This window comes from Eumetopias jubatus, unplaced genomic scaffold (assembly GCF_037043125.1).
Source record: "Eumetopias jubatus isolate StellerSeaLion01/CBP00866 unplaced genomic scaffold, mEumJub1_p1.0 scaffold_2, whole genome shotgun sequence".
Lineage (NCBI taxonomy): Eukaryota > Metazoa > Chordata > Mammalia > Carnivora > Otariidae > Eumetopias > Eumetopias jubatus.
Genome location: NW_028274808.1, coordinates 188,633,110 through 188,646,750, shown reverse-complemented (window position 1 = coordinate 188,646,750; position 13,641 = coordinate 188,633,110). Strand labels below are relative to the sequence as shown.

Below are 13,641 nucleotides of genomic sequence, written 5' to 3'. Positions count from 1 at the left end.
CTGAGAGACAGAGAGAGAGAACACGCAATGCATGGGGGGAGGGGCAGAGAGAGAGAGAGAGAACCTCAAGCCAACTCCCCACTGAGCGTGGAGCCTGACAAGTGGCTCTGTCTCATAACCCTGAGATCATGACCTGAGCTGAACTCAAGAGTCAGACACTTACTGACTGAGCCACCCAGGTACCCCTTAACTTTAGGTTTTTTAATGTAATGATTCTTCTAATCACTGTGATTAGAAGAATCATATATATATAGGATACTGAATGTTATATTTCAATATATAAAAGAACTCATAACACTGAGGACTAAACAAAAGCCTCCTTGCTCAAAGATGATGACTATTTTCAACATTATTGATTAAAATCTGAAAGTTATCAATTTAATAGAAAAATATCCGATATTAACCTAATTTCAAAGAGGAGTAAAGCAGAGTCAACACCTAGATGAAATACAGTAATGTTTTTCTTGATCTCTGGAAAGTGGGAGGCAGAATGATAACTCCTCCCAACCTGCATTCTCCTTACACCATGACTCACTCCAAGGGCCTATGTGGTAAAAATTAAGACACTCTACTACTACAGAATTCCAAGAACAAAAAATGGAAGGTTCTATATTTCTAAATTTTTCTCAAGTAACTAAGAGATAAAAAACTACTTCTCTCTGATACATGTGTATCAAGTAAGGGAACAAGTGAAACAAGCCTCATTTGGTTTAAATAGTTTAGACAGACAGGAAGCAAAAAAGAACATTTGACATTTAATGTTAAGTAAGCATACTCAAGCTACCAAAGAAACACTGAAACCCCAAGCCAGCAAATATACTCCAACCTGACTGATAAATGATTTAACTGTTACATTTCTAAAGACAGCTTTGTAGTATATCTATCACTTACTGAACATGAAAGAACTTTTGAAGTCTTGAGAACAGCAACAAAATAAGGAAGACCAGAAGCATAACAAAAAATTTCCTATCTGTCTATAGTAGATGAGGAAAATGTCTGATAAAGTTAGGGAGAGATCTGAGAAAAGAGTGGTGAAAAGGAATGGCTAATAGAAGACTAGCACTACAATAACTGAGAATCCTAATGTCCCTAAAAATATGAAGAAAAACTAAAGATAAAAAAAAATAATAAAAAATGGAATAAAGACTGGCATTAAAAAAAAATGTGTGTGAGAAAAATACAAACATTCTAGATCTCTACTGCTAATTTTGAATGACAAGGTATACCAGTATTACCTTTCTTTCGAAAGAGTGCATTTAGGTAATTTTCTGCTTGGCATTCAATCTTTTCAGTGTTGGACTGGCCCTGAGATGATAGTTCCTCCGTTGGTGTTGACTGTGAAGAATCAAGAGATGGTATACAATCCTAAAATTATAAGAAAGCAACATAAAAAAATCAGCTTTAATTATACATGCAATTTCATTAAAAGTAGCAAAAAAATATTTTCTAAATGCTCATTTGTTCTATTTAACAAATTAAATAGAACATAAATATTGGGACAGGAGTCAGGAGAAAAGAAATTTAGCTCTGATACCAAATTAGCTTTATTTCTTAGCAAACTGTAGCCAAAAAAAAGGGGGGGGGGAGAAGTGTAGACAAAATGCATTGCTGAATAAATTCACTATATAGCATGCCAGTAATGAGAGTTTTAACAACAAAATAGGTATGTTTACCCACTAATCTGACCAAAATGGGTACAGGTTCTCAAGTTCTCATTTCTTCCCAGCCTTTCTCACAATAGTAAAGAATTAGGACTTCCCGCCATACAAGAAGATGCTGCTTGTCTAGTTTATGCCGTTTATAGTAGACACTATTTAATCATTTACACAGGAAATAATTCTGATATCCAAAAGACTTCAAGAGAGTAAAAGGCTAAAAAGTAGTACCACATTATCCTCCAACTATAGTTTCCTAAGAAATCAGACTATAGGGTGGTCTCAAACCAAGCTAGGCCTCCAAGCTCACCACTGTCTACCTAAATACAAAACAGATCTAAACTGAACTTCATGAGTCAGGGAGCTATAAGGAAGAAATGTGAAATAAGCAAAAAAGATGAGTGTTTTGTGATTTCACCTGCAAGTTAAGCTAAATGTTAGACTTCTAACATAAGACTTTAAAATATTCTTCTCATTACCAAAATCAAGTTTAAATTTCCACTGTAAGTCATCAATTTTCAGAACAAATTAAGTTAAAAAAAATTGTGTTACAATTGTGCGATTAGTTTAGAAATAATTTCATAGCACTAAAACTTACACTGACTGCTTCTCTCTGTAGGTTACAAAATGAACATTTTTCATCCATAGACCAGTCAGTCAGCTCTTCTGGTTCACAGTCTTTAAAAGAGGGAAAAATATTCATTAAATACACTAACTTTATTCAAACAAATAAAATTACCACTCTCCACAGCAATGGCTCATATAAAAAAAACTAACTACTAATAGTAAGGGGAGAAGGCCTAACTTTAAAATTAAAGTGATAACATCTAGAAAGAAATAAACAAGAGAAGGCTGTAAGGAGAGTAATTTTGCACTATTATGGGACAAAGTAGCAAGAACAATGAGCTGGTTATAAATTTATTTTCTAACAATAGGGTTTTAAGTATCATCTAACCTAAATGATTCAATTTATCATTAATTTTTAATTTTCACTATGAAAGAAATCAAAACAAGGAGGTATGGGGAAAAATAAATTTTACACATCATGAAAGCAAAATAAAACAGAGAAATCGAGTAGAGCACCAGAAAAGCCCACAGATTTGAGAAAATGAAATGCTGTTCCAAAAAAAAAAAAAAAAAGTATAAATCCATAGCTAAGAAGTTCAATCAGATTTTTATTGTATTGTTTAAAGGTGCTGTTGTAAGAGTTCGAGTAAAAGGCAGGTAAACAAGTCTTTACTCAACACAAAACATGAATTCTTTTCCACAAGAATGTTTCATATAATCCAACTATAGTAATGTATTAGAAAGTTTGTGCAAAACAAACATTTTATGATGAATAAATTTTATGACAATGTAACAACACTGCCAACCTACCTATACTTGGTACATACAGTGATTTTTCAAACTTACTCCTTGCAGTAAAACTCCCCTTAATTTCCTTTCCGAAATAAATTCCTATATAGAACCTCTAATATATGAAACAATTATCATCTGAGCAGTTACACAGGTACTAATTTGAAAAGCACTGGTATACCACAGTTATTTTCTTTCATACTTTTGAAATAAGTAAGCTGAATACATGTTTATGTTAAACTACACAGAAAATAAGCTTACCTTTTTTGGAATGGTAATAAATAAGTACCAGTTAGGATCAGACCCCAAGAAATTCTTGCATCAATTGAGATATACAAGTCAGAATAGACGATAATGTAATCTGTTGGAGTATAAAAGTGTAGTGACAGCTCTCTTTGGTTTTGGCAACGGTCTAGAAATAGTCCTAATATTTATCCAAACTTAGAAATGGTAGGAAATGGGAGCATGAGACCCAGTATAGGGTAATGGAAAGATAATTGGATTTAAAGTGTCCATCTGGTGTAGAACTTACTCGTTGTAACCTTGTCAAGTTATAAAGTTTTTGTTTTAATTTCTGTATCTGTAAAATAAAGATCCCATCACCTAACTTACTTGTGGATCAAATGAAAAAATGAGAAAATGTTTTATAAACTATAAAACACCATGCAAAGGCTAGTTACTAAAAAAGCAGGATCATCAGTCATTATTTTTTAAATCCTACACAATCACAAATGTATTTAAAACAGTTAATTTGCAGAAGACAGATAATTTTAATATACCAGTTTAAGAAAACTGATCATTTTTTTGCAAATGACCCGATAAATCAAAAAGTTTAAGCAATCTAAACAATTAAAAACCCAGAATTGTAGTTATGCAGGTTTATAATTTGCTTCAACCCTTTGGCCTATCACTATAGTAGAATAATACATTCACACTCTTGAATGTAGAATTGTGCAATGTCTCTTACTAGGAAGGCAGAACTTTCTGATTAGTAGAATGAACGTGGGAAAAGTGACGTATATATTCCAAGCTGAGGCTTTAAAAGGTATGGCAAGTTGCCCCAGTTCTCTTGAGTTTTAACCATCCAACATGTAAAGAATTTGCCCCACACAGCTATTATTCCTTCAGACTGGGACCTGCAGTCATCAGAAGTGATCCCTGAAGTCCAGTGAATCAGATCACCCATAAGGATGCAACAGATTTTAGAGCTATTTGTTAGGCAGTATTACTGTGCAAAAACTTGACTCATATGCTAAGCATAACAATTTTGATAGATCAAGGAAATCTTACTGCTTTTTTTTATTATGGCTTCATGAATAAAAGATATGAAAGGAATCTACCATTAGAATTTTTAAAAATAGCTGGTAGTCCTGGAGAAGAGGTATTTTTGAAAAATCACTGTAAGGTTTCATGAAGTTTTAGTGATAAATATGTTGAATCGAGGAAAAACTTTGGAATAATTAAAACAATTACCAGTTGTAAGATAAAATTGGGCATGCTGAGATTATCTCATTTATTTTAGTTATTTAGAGTTCTTCAAGGAAACGTTAATTAAAATAAATGCCTATATGGTTAAATAAATGGCAATGAATAATCAACAATTATATAAATGCCTTTAAATTTTGCTGGGTAAAAAAATCTCCAACTTTACTTACCAATATTTAATAACTATTCTTTCTACAGAACTTTTGATTTTGAGTCCAAATAAATGATGGTGAGATACATCATTTTATTTATTGGAAAACAAATTTTGAAAAATCAACTCTAGGCCAGATTTCTCTGTCCAGGTTATCTTTTCATGTCATGAAAGTTAAGTAAATAGTACAGACTTATTTTATTTCTCAAACAAAATATGATAATAAATCAGATATCCCTAAAACACATTGTCTCTCATTTTGCAATGTTAATACATGAAGTTGTATAAGATCAAAAGGATCAAATTAGGTACCTTACAGAAATAGTCTTATTAATAAAAGGCAATGTCATAACGAAAATAGTAGGGTGCCTGGTGGTTCAGTATGTTAAGTGCCTTCAGCTCAGGTCATGATCCCAGGGTCCTGGGATTGAGCCCCGCATCAGGCGCCATGGTCAGCGGGAAGCCTGCTTCTCCCTCTCTCCCTCTGCCTGCCACTCCCCTTGCTTATGCTCTCTCTGTCAAATGAATAAATAAAATCTTTAAAAAAGGGGGGGGGAAGAAAAGAAAGGAAAACTAATAGTAAATGACTAACAAAAGATCAACCTTTTAACCATGGATATATATTTGTGGTCAAAGTCTGGTTCCAATCATTTTACCTTATCTGTCTTGGAAAGATAACAGACTTTGCAATTAAAAAAGCCTTGGTACTGAGATATCTTTCCAAATACTAGATGTGGCCTTTGGCAAGTTACTTTCTCTGGGCTTCAATTTCCTCATCTGTTAAAATGAGGATAATGATTGCATCTTAAGGCTGTAGTAAAAATTAAATAAGAACATATGCAAAACACCTAACAAGTTCAATAGGTGTTACTTTCATTTTCTTTTAGATAATTGTACTTCTTTTGAACATTTTTATTCTCTTTTGTACCCTTTTACCCTAAGAAACAAATTTAAAGTTCCCAAAGACAAAGCCTAATGAAAAGTGAAAAAAGAGAATACTGAACTAGATTTCTCATGAGGGTTATGAAAAAGTGGTTATAACTATGTTGATTTTGAGGAAAGACACTGAACAGTGGGCAATGTTACTGAAAAATAATTTTTCATTTAAAACTATGTATTAGCTATACTGAAAACTATAAAGGAGAAAAGAAAAACTATTTGTAATCCCATCATCCAGAGATAATGATTAACATTTTGCAATATATCCTTCTAGTTTATATTCTGTGCCTTTTTAAAAATTAGCATTAGCTGATTCTTTGAAAATATCAATAAAATCGATAAACCTTTACCCAGCCTAACCAAGTAAAAAAAGAAAAAATATCAGAAATTAAAGATGGGCCATCACTGTTGATTCTATGAATAATAACAAAATAATAAAAATATTATAATATTAGTTGCCCACAAATTTGGTAACTTCAGATGAAATGGACAAATTCCTTGAAAGACACTATCTACCAAATCTCACATAAGAAATAATAAATCATCTCAATAGGACTATATCTATTAAAAAAATTAAATCAGGGACGCCTGGGTGGTAAGCATCTGCCTTTGGCTCAGGTTATGATCCCAGGGTCCTGGGACCAAGTCCTGCATTGGGCTCCTTGCTCAGCGGGGAGCCTGCTTCTCCCACTGCCTGAGGTTCCCCCTACTTGTGTGCACTCTCTCTCTCTTTCTCTGACAAAATCTTTTAAAAAATTAAATCAGCAATTAATAACCTTCTAAAACAGAAAGCTCCAACCCAGATGGTTTCTCCATAATCTGTTCCAGAAAACAAAAGCAGTAGTATTTCCTCATTCTATCATTGTAACTATCTATCATCATTATCCAAGTACCAAAAACATTCTGAACACCTCACCCAAGAAGATATGCAGATAGCAAATAAGCTTATGACAAGATGCTCAATAGCATATCCCATCAAAGAACTGAAAATTAAGATGAGCTACCACTACACACCTACTAGAATGGCTTAAGTCTGAAACATGGACAACATCATATGCTGGTGTGGATGCAGAGAAAAAGGAACTTCAATTCATTGCTGGTGAGAACACAAAATGGTATGGCCAATTTTGAAGACAGTCTTACAGTTTCTTCAAAGCTTAACATAATCTTTCCATACTATCTAGCAATGGTGCTCCTAGGTATTTAGGCAAATGAGTTGAAAAGTTATGTCTATACAAAACCTTGTACACAAATGTTTAAGGCAGATTTATTAATAGTTACCAAAACTTGGAAGCAACCCAGATGCCTTTCAAGTAGATCAATGGATAAGCAAACTATGCTACATCCACCCAGTGCAGTATTATTCAGTAATAAAAAGAAATGAGCTATGATGCCATCAAAAGACATAGAGGAAACTTACATGCACATTATTCAGTGAAAGAGATGAGTCTGAAAAAACTAAATACTGTATGATTTCAACTATATGACATTATGAAGAAGAAAAACGAGAGACAGTAAAAAGAGCAGTGTTTGACATGGGTTGGAGACAGGAGAAATAACTAAAAAGGTGGATCTGACATTAGTGGTAGCAATATTTTTCTAGGTATATCTCCTAGGGCAAAGGAAACAAAAGCAAAAATAAACTATTGGGACTACATCAAAATAAAAAGCTTCTGCAGAGCAAAGGAAACCATCAACAAAGTAGAAAGGCAACCTACTGATTTGTAGGACAGTGAAACTATTGTGTAGGATCCTATAATGTGGATATATGACTACGAATTCGCCAAAATGCACACTACTGTACAACACCCACAGACTTAGCTAATGTAAACTATGAGGGCTTTCAGTAATAAAATACATCAATATTGGCTCAACAATTCTAACAAATGTACAACAGTAATGGAAGATATTAATATAGAGAAACCTTGGAGGGGGAGGGTATATGGGAAATCTTTGTACTTTCTACTTGATTTTTTCTGTAAATTTAAACTGCTTTAAAAAATGCTATTTATTTTAAAAATTAGGATATTATACACATGCTTATTTGTCACAAATATTTCCTAAGCTCAAATATAGTTCTAAATAATTTTTAATAAATAAGCATGGTCCATCAAACAGATATATCGTAACTTACTTAATAAATATCCTATTGTTGGATATTTAGCCTGTTTCTCTAATCTTGGTATTATAAACAGCATGATGAATACACTCAGATAAGTTTTTGTGTACACACTGGTAAGAGCTAATATAATTTATATAACTAGAAAATATAGCAGTATTAGATTCTCTGGTTTTAAAATAAATAATCAATCCATATTGGAAAACTACTGACTTAATACTAAGCCATGAATTCCTAGAAGAGATCCTACTTACTCATTTTTCTTTCCTCACTGCTCATCACAATTTCCGACACAAAATAACAAAAGAGGCAAGAATACACAATAGGGAAAAGACAGTCTCTTCAATAAATGCTGGGAAAACTGGGCAGCTACATGTAAAAGATGAAACTGGACCACTTTCTCAGATTATACACACAAACTCAAAATGGATTGAAGACCTAAATGTGAGACCTGAAACCATAAAAATCCTAAAAGAGAACATAAGCAGCAATTTCTCTGACATTAGTGGTAGCAATATTTTTCTAGATATATCTCCTAGGGCAAAGGAAATAAAAGTAAACTATTGGGGCTACATCAAAATAAAAAGCTTCTGCAAAGAAAACCATCAACAAAGCAGAAAGGCAACCTACTGAATGGGAAAAGATATTTGTAAATAATATGTCTGATAAAAGGTTAAGAGATTAACATCCAAAATTTATAAAGAAGTTATTCAACTCAATACCAAAAAAACACCCAATTAAAAAATGAGCAGAGGACCAAAATAGACATTTTTTCAAAGAAGATATACAGATGGCCAAAAGGCACATGAGAAGATCCTCACCATCACTCATCATCAAGGAAATGCAAATCAAAACCACAATCAGATATCACCTTTTATCTGTCAGAATGGCTAAAATCAAAAAGGCAAATAAGTGATGGGTATTACGGAGGACACTTGTGATGAGTACTGGTTGTTGTATGTAAGTGATAATTCACTAAATTCTATACCTGAAACTAAACACTGTATGTTAAATAACAAGAATTTAAATAAAAACTTGAAAAAAAAGGGTAAAAAAATAACAAGAGTTGGAGAGGATGTGGAGAAAAAGAAACTCTTATACACTGTTAGTGGGAAGACAAATTGGTACACCAGTGTGGAAAACAGTATGAAGGTTCCTCAAAAAATTAAAAATAGAAATACCGTATGATCCAATAATTCCACTACTATTTACCCAAAGAAAACAAAAACACTAACTCAAAAAGATATATGTACCCCTATGTTTATTGCAGCATTATTTACAATAACCAAGATATAGGAAGCAATTCAGTGTCCATCAATAGATGAATGGAAAAGGAAGATACAAGACTAAACACACACACACACACACACACACTCTCTCTCTCTCTCTCTCTCACACATACACAGGAATATTACACAGCATTAAAAAAAGGATGAGACTGTGACATTTGCAAGAGCATGGATGGATCCCACGAGTACTACATAACTGAAATAAGTCAGACCAAGAAATACAGATACCATATGATTTTACTCATGTGGAATCTAAATCAAATGAGTAAGCTAAAAACTGAATTGGACCTATAAATACACAGAATAAACTGATGGTTGCCAGAGGGAAGGGGAGGGTGTAGGAAGGATGGGCAAAATGGACTAAGGGGAGAGGAGATAAGAGGCTTCCAGTTATGAAATGAGTAAGTCACATGAATAAAGGCACAGCATAGGGAATATAGTTAATGATGTTGTAATAGCAGTGTATGGTGACAGATGACAGCTATACTTTTGGTGAGCACAGCATAACATGTACAGAAGTTGAATCACTATGTTGCAACACCTGAAATCAATGTAACATTGTGTCAACTATACTTATAAATTTTTTTAATGTTTTACCTAATAAATCTTATTAAAAAGTAGTTTTGTTGTCTCTATCATCATAGTGTTTACAGTTGGAAAAAAGATATTAAGTCAAAAATATTAAATTTCAGTCAGTGGTACACTCAGAGGTCAACAAACCTTCGCTAAGTATTTTAGGTTTTGTAGGCCATACAACCTGCCACACCATTCAACTCTACCGTTGTGGTAAGAAAGCAGCCATTGACAATGTTTCAACAAATGAGAGGGGCTGTTTTCAATAAAACCTTATTAACTGAACAATTAAATTTGAACTTCACATAATTTTCATATGTCACTAAATGTTAATCTTTTTATTTTTCCAACTATTTAAAAATGTAAAAATTATTCTTAGTCCACAGGCCATTCAAAATTGTAAACAAGCTGGATTTGGCTCATATGCTATAGCTTGATGACCTCTGACAGAATCTCTCTTTGGATCCAACAGTTTACACAGGTCGACCACACTCTTTCCAAATTTTTGTAAATATCCATAGTCATGGCAAGTAAATCAGATGATTCCCACAGGTGAAAGAAACCAGCTCACAAATAAAACATGAGAAAGGACTGACTAAAGTAGAAAAAGAGAGGGAATTTTTGCTTAAAAGTTCTGTGGCATCAGGAAAAATAAATTTTGGAGAGATGAGAAGGAAGAGAGGCACAGAATGTAAGGAACTTTTCTGGGCATCATAAAAGTTTTAAGTTTACGACATTCAAACCTTCTTTGGAGACTCCCCCCACAAAATAATAGTTATATTTTCCCCAAAAGGAGAGAAAGTCACAAAACATACCAAAGAAGATAGAAAACAGGGGGTTCTGTTTCGTTTCCAACAAAACAAAAATTAGCACCACTCAAAAGCTTCCTTCAAACCATTCAATCTGGAGGTGGTTCTGAATCAAATTCAAGAATTAAAATACAAACCACTCAAAACATTAATGTATACGATACAAAAGTCTTAAACTTAAAAATATGCTCTGTGCCACAGTTGATTTTTTAAGGTAGCAAATATGAAATTTAGAATATATTTTCCACAGAAACAGCAATAGGTATGCAATGTAGTCTATCTAAATTAATGTATTATAAAATTAAAATACTATTTAACTTTATAAGAAAAAATAATTTAGAGTAATATACAAGAATCCTTTGCTAGCCAATATATTTGGTTTCTGAGTTTTGGAAAGTGAGTTAACAAAGGTTCAGATTTCCAATGATTTATCTAAAAACACACACTAATCTATTTGATTCCTGCATATAGATTTGCATAGTGAGAAATACTTATAGTCCCAGCATCTAAATATTAAACCATTTTTAACAATGGCAACAACAAAGAAAGCACACTTATTTATAAGAGGATAAGAAAGAAGCTGGAGATGTCTATAATGCATAGTTTCTACAGAGCCTTTTCAAGAGGCTCTACACTTTTGATAGTACTGATTTAATTTCCCTCAAAACGTATGACTGTCTTCATCCTTGCACAGATACAGATTTATTGCAGCAATTAATATCATCATTCTTAAGGCTACAATTTAATTAGATGCTATTTTTTAATTCAAAAGAGGAAATAAAAGGAGGAAGAATTTACCTAAGAAACCTGGAGAAAGAATATTTGGGGTAAACAAAGGCAATGAGTATGTGTCTATGTGCAAGTTTCAAAGCTTAGCTAATTTTGTTAATTCCCCCCACCAAAAAAAGCACTAAAAAGGACATAAAGTACAAGATCTATCTGAATTTAAATAAAATGAGATATACAGCAATGGGTTATTAAGTTAAATAAGTAATTATAAATAGATCTACAATGAAATACTGTGCAGCCATTAAGAAAGATGGTCTAGACTTCATATACCCAAATGATATACCAGTGAACACAAGAGGCACAGAAATTACACATACTGTGCATATAGTATATACTACTATAATTAAATAACAAATACAAATGTAGATCTTATATTTATATAAAAATGTTTAGAAGTTATCTATGGATCATGGGAGTAGGGGAAATTTTTTCTTTCTGGCTTATCTGTATTCTTGAATTTCCTAAAATAAATGTACAACTTGTATACTAAGGAAATACTAGTCTAGAAACAAAATACAAAGCATTTATTTCCTTAGAACATTCTGCCCTTTGTATAATAAACAATTTCTGAAGGAACATAAATATATACATATATATACAACTATGTAAATAAACACATGGAAGTGGGGGAAGCAGCAGGCTGAGTCACAAGCTGTAATTTGGGTTGTCAGAAGGCAATTAAGTATAATGCTGACTTCTGACATGAATGAGGACAGCAGGTTAAGAAAGGAAGGCTGAAGAAATGTCAGACTTAGGTTAAATTCTTGTTTTTTTAGATTTTTCCTTTGTTCATTTGTAAGCTCAGAAAAATATGTGAAACTACAATTAGTATTGCTAAAAAATATATCAGGTAAAAATAATTCAGTGTTGAATTATGATAAGATGAGAAATGATTAAAGTTAAGAGAAATTTAAAAAATGATCTTAGCTAGAAGAACGATAAAACACTAGAACAAGCACATTTTGGAGTCTCCATTCTTAAAAGTCATGTTTTACATGGATATCAATTCATCTCAGCAAAGACAGGTGGTTGGGACAAATGATCTTTCATAGATACTTTCAGATCAATCAAAATCAATTATTTTGCTCAACATTAATGAAGAATGGGCAGAAAACTTTTGACTACTCCACCATCATTCCCTCACCTCAACAGACTTATTTACACAGAAGAAAGAAGCACCTTTAGAGATGTCTTGGGTCTCGGTAGAATGGAAGGTACCATAGTAGAACAGAAGGTAAAAGAGGACATAAAACAGACCAGATACAAGATTCAGAAATAATTCAATCAAAATTGAAGTAGAAAATCTATACCAGCATTACCTACTTTGAATTAACTGTACTATAAAATTTCAGAGGTCTACAAAAGTGTTCTCCTACTGCTCTACATTTCCAAGCAAGCAATAAAACAACTAAACTATGGTATCACAGCAATTATATCACAAATCAAAATCTTCCACTAGGATTTATGCCACAGCATTTGAAAGAAGTGGCTAATAAATAACAAATAGTATTATACATAAATATAAAACTCTGAACACACATGGTGGGATTTCTCAGAGCGACAATCTGATTTCCAGGCTACCTGTTTCATGAACAACAGGAAATATTTATTTAATTGAAACCTTTTAAATCCTCTTTAAGAATAAGCAAGGGTTGGGGCGCCTGGGTGGCTCAGTCAGTTAAGTGTCTGTCTTTGGCTCAGGTCATGATCCCTTGGTCCTGGGATTGAGCCCTACGTCAGGCCTGAGCAGGGAGCCTGCTTCTCCCTCTCCCTCTGCCTGCCGCTCTGCCTATCTGTGCTTTCTGTCAAATAAATAAATAAATCTTAAAAAAAAAAAAAAGAATAAGCAAGGGTATGTTACAATAAAAATTAAATTTCACCATTAAGCCAAAGACAAGCTTCACTTTCCATTTTGGTCAGTGTACTAAATTTTTAAAAAGATTATGATAACTTTATATAATAACAAAAACAGCATTTAGATCACTTTATTTAAAAATACTAATTAAACAAGACCACAAATTCATGTTTAACGTAAAGTTAGCACAGAACAACCATTTTCCTTTGTTAAATGGGACAGAAAGTCACAATTTTAAAATAAAACTTAAAAAGCATTACCTTCAAATAAGCTGAGGTCTCTTTGTAGCCGTGGTCCATAAAGCCCTTCTAAAATACTCTCAAAACCTGTGTTGTAAAAGAGAGAAAAGTATATAACCTACTGGAAAAGTTAAATTTTATAATAATCAAAAACCATAATCCCAAATGAATTAGAAAATTATAAATTTAACTAACTATGAGGCGTCATTTTTCCTTTAGGTGAATTAAGCTGAACTAGGCAATACACAAAACAGTAAACAATCACACAATGACTATCAGAAATTACATGATTGTGAAGAATTTAAAATATTCAAATGTAATATTCACTACTAAAACAAGTAAACATCTTTGTTATTTAGAAATATTCCAAGGTTGAAATATT

At 32.8% G+C, this 13,641-nt stretch overlaps 1 protein-coding gene across 5 annotated transcripts in view; it reads right to left on the bottom strand.

The window, feature by feature from the left end:
• The window catches only part of LCORL (ligand dependent nuclear receptor corepressor like), a 166,753-nt gene that overhangs the window by 116,190 nt on the left and 36,922 nt on the right, over positions 1-13,641 (bottom strand). For all 5 annotated transcript variants that reach the window (XM_028087749.2, XM_028087736.2, XM_028087740.2 and 2 more), the window contains exons 2-4: positions 13,281-13,346; positions 2,254-2,333; positions 1,236-1,365 (exon numbers count right to left, since the gene is read on the bottom strand). In XM_028087749.2, coding sequence (XP_027943550.2) covers positions 1,236-1,365; positions 2,254-2,333; positions 13,281-13,346 — 276 coding nt within the window. The remainder of the gene's footprint in view (positions 1-1,235; positions 1,366-2,253; positions 2,334-13,280; positions 13,347-13,641) is intronic.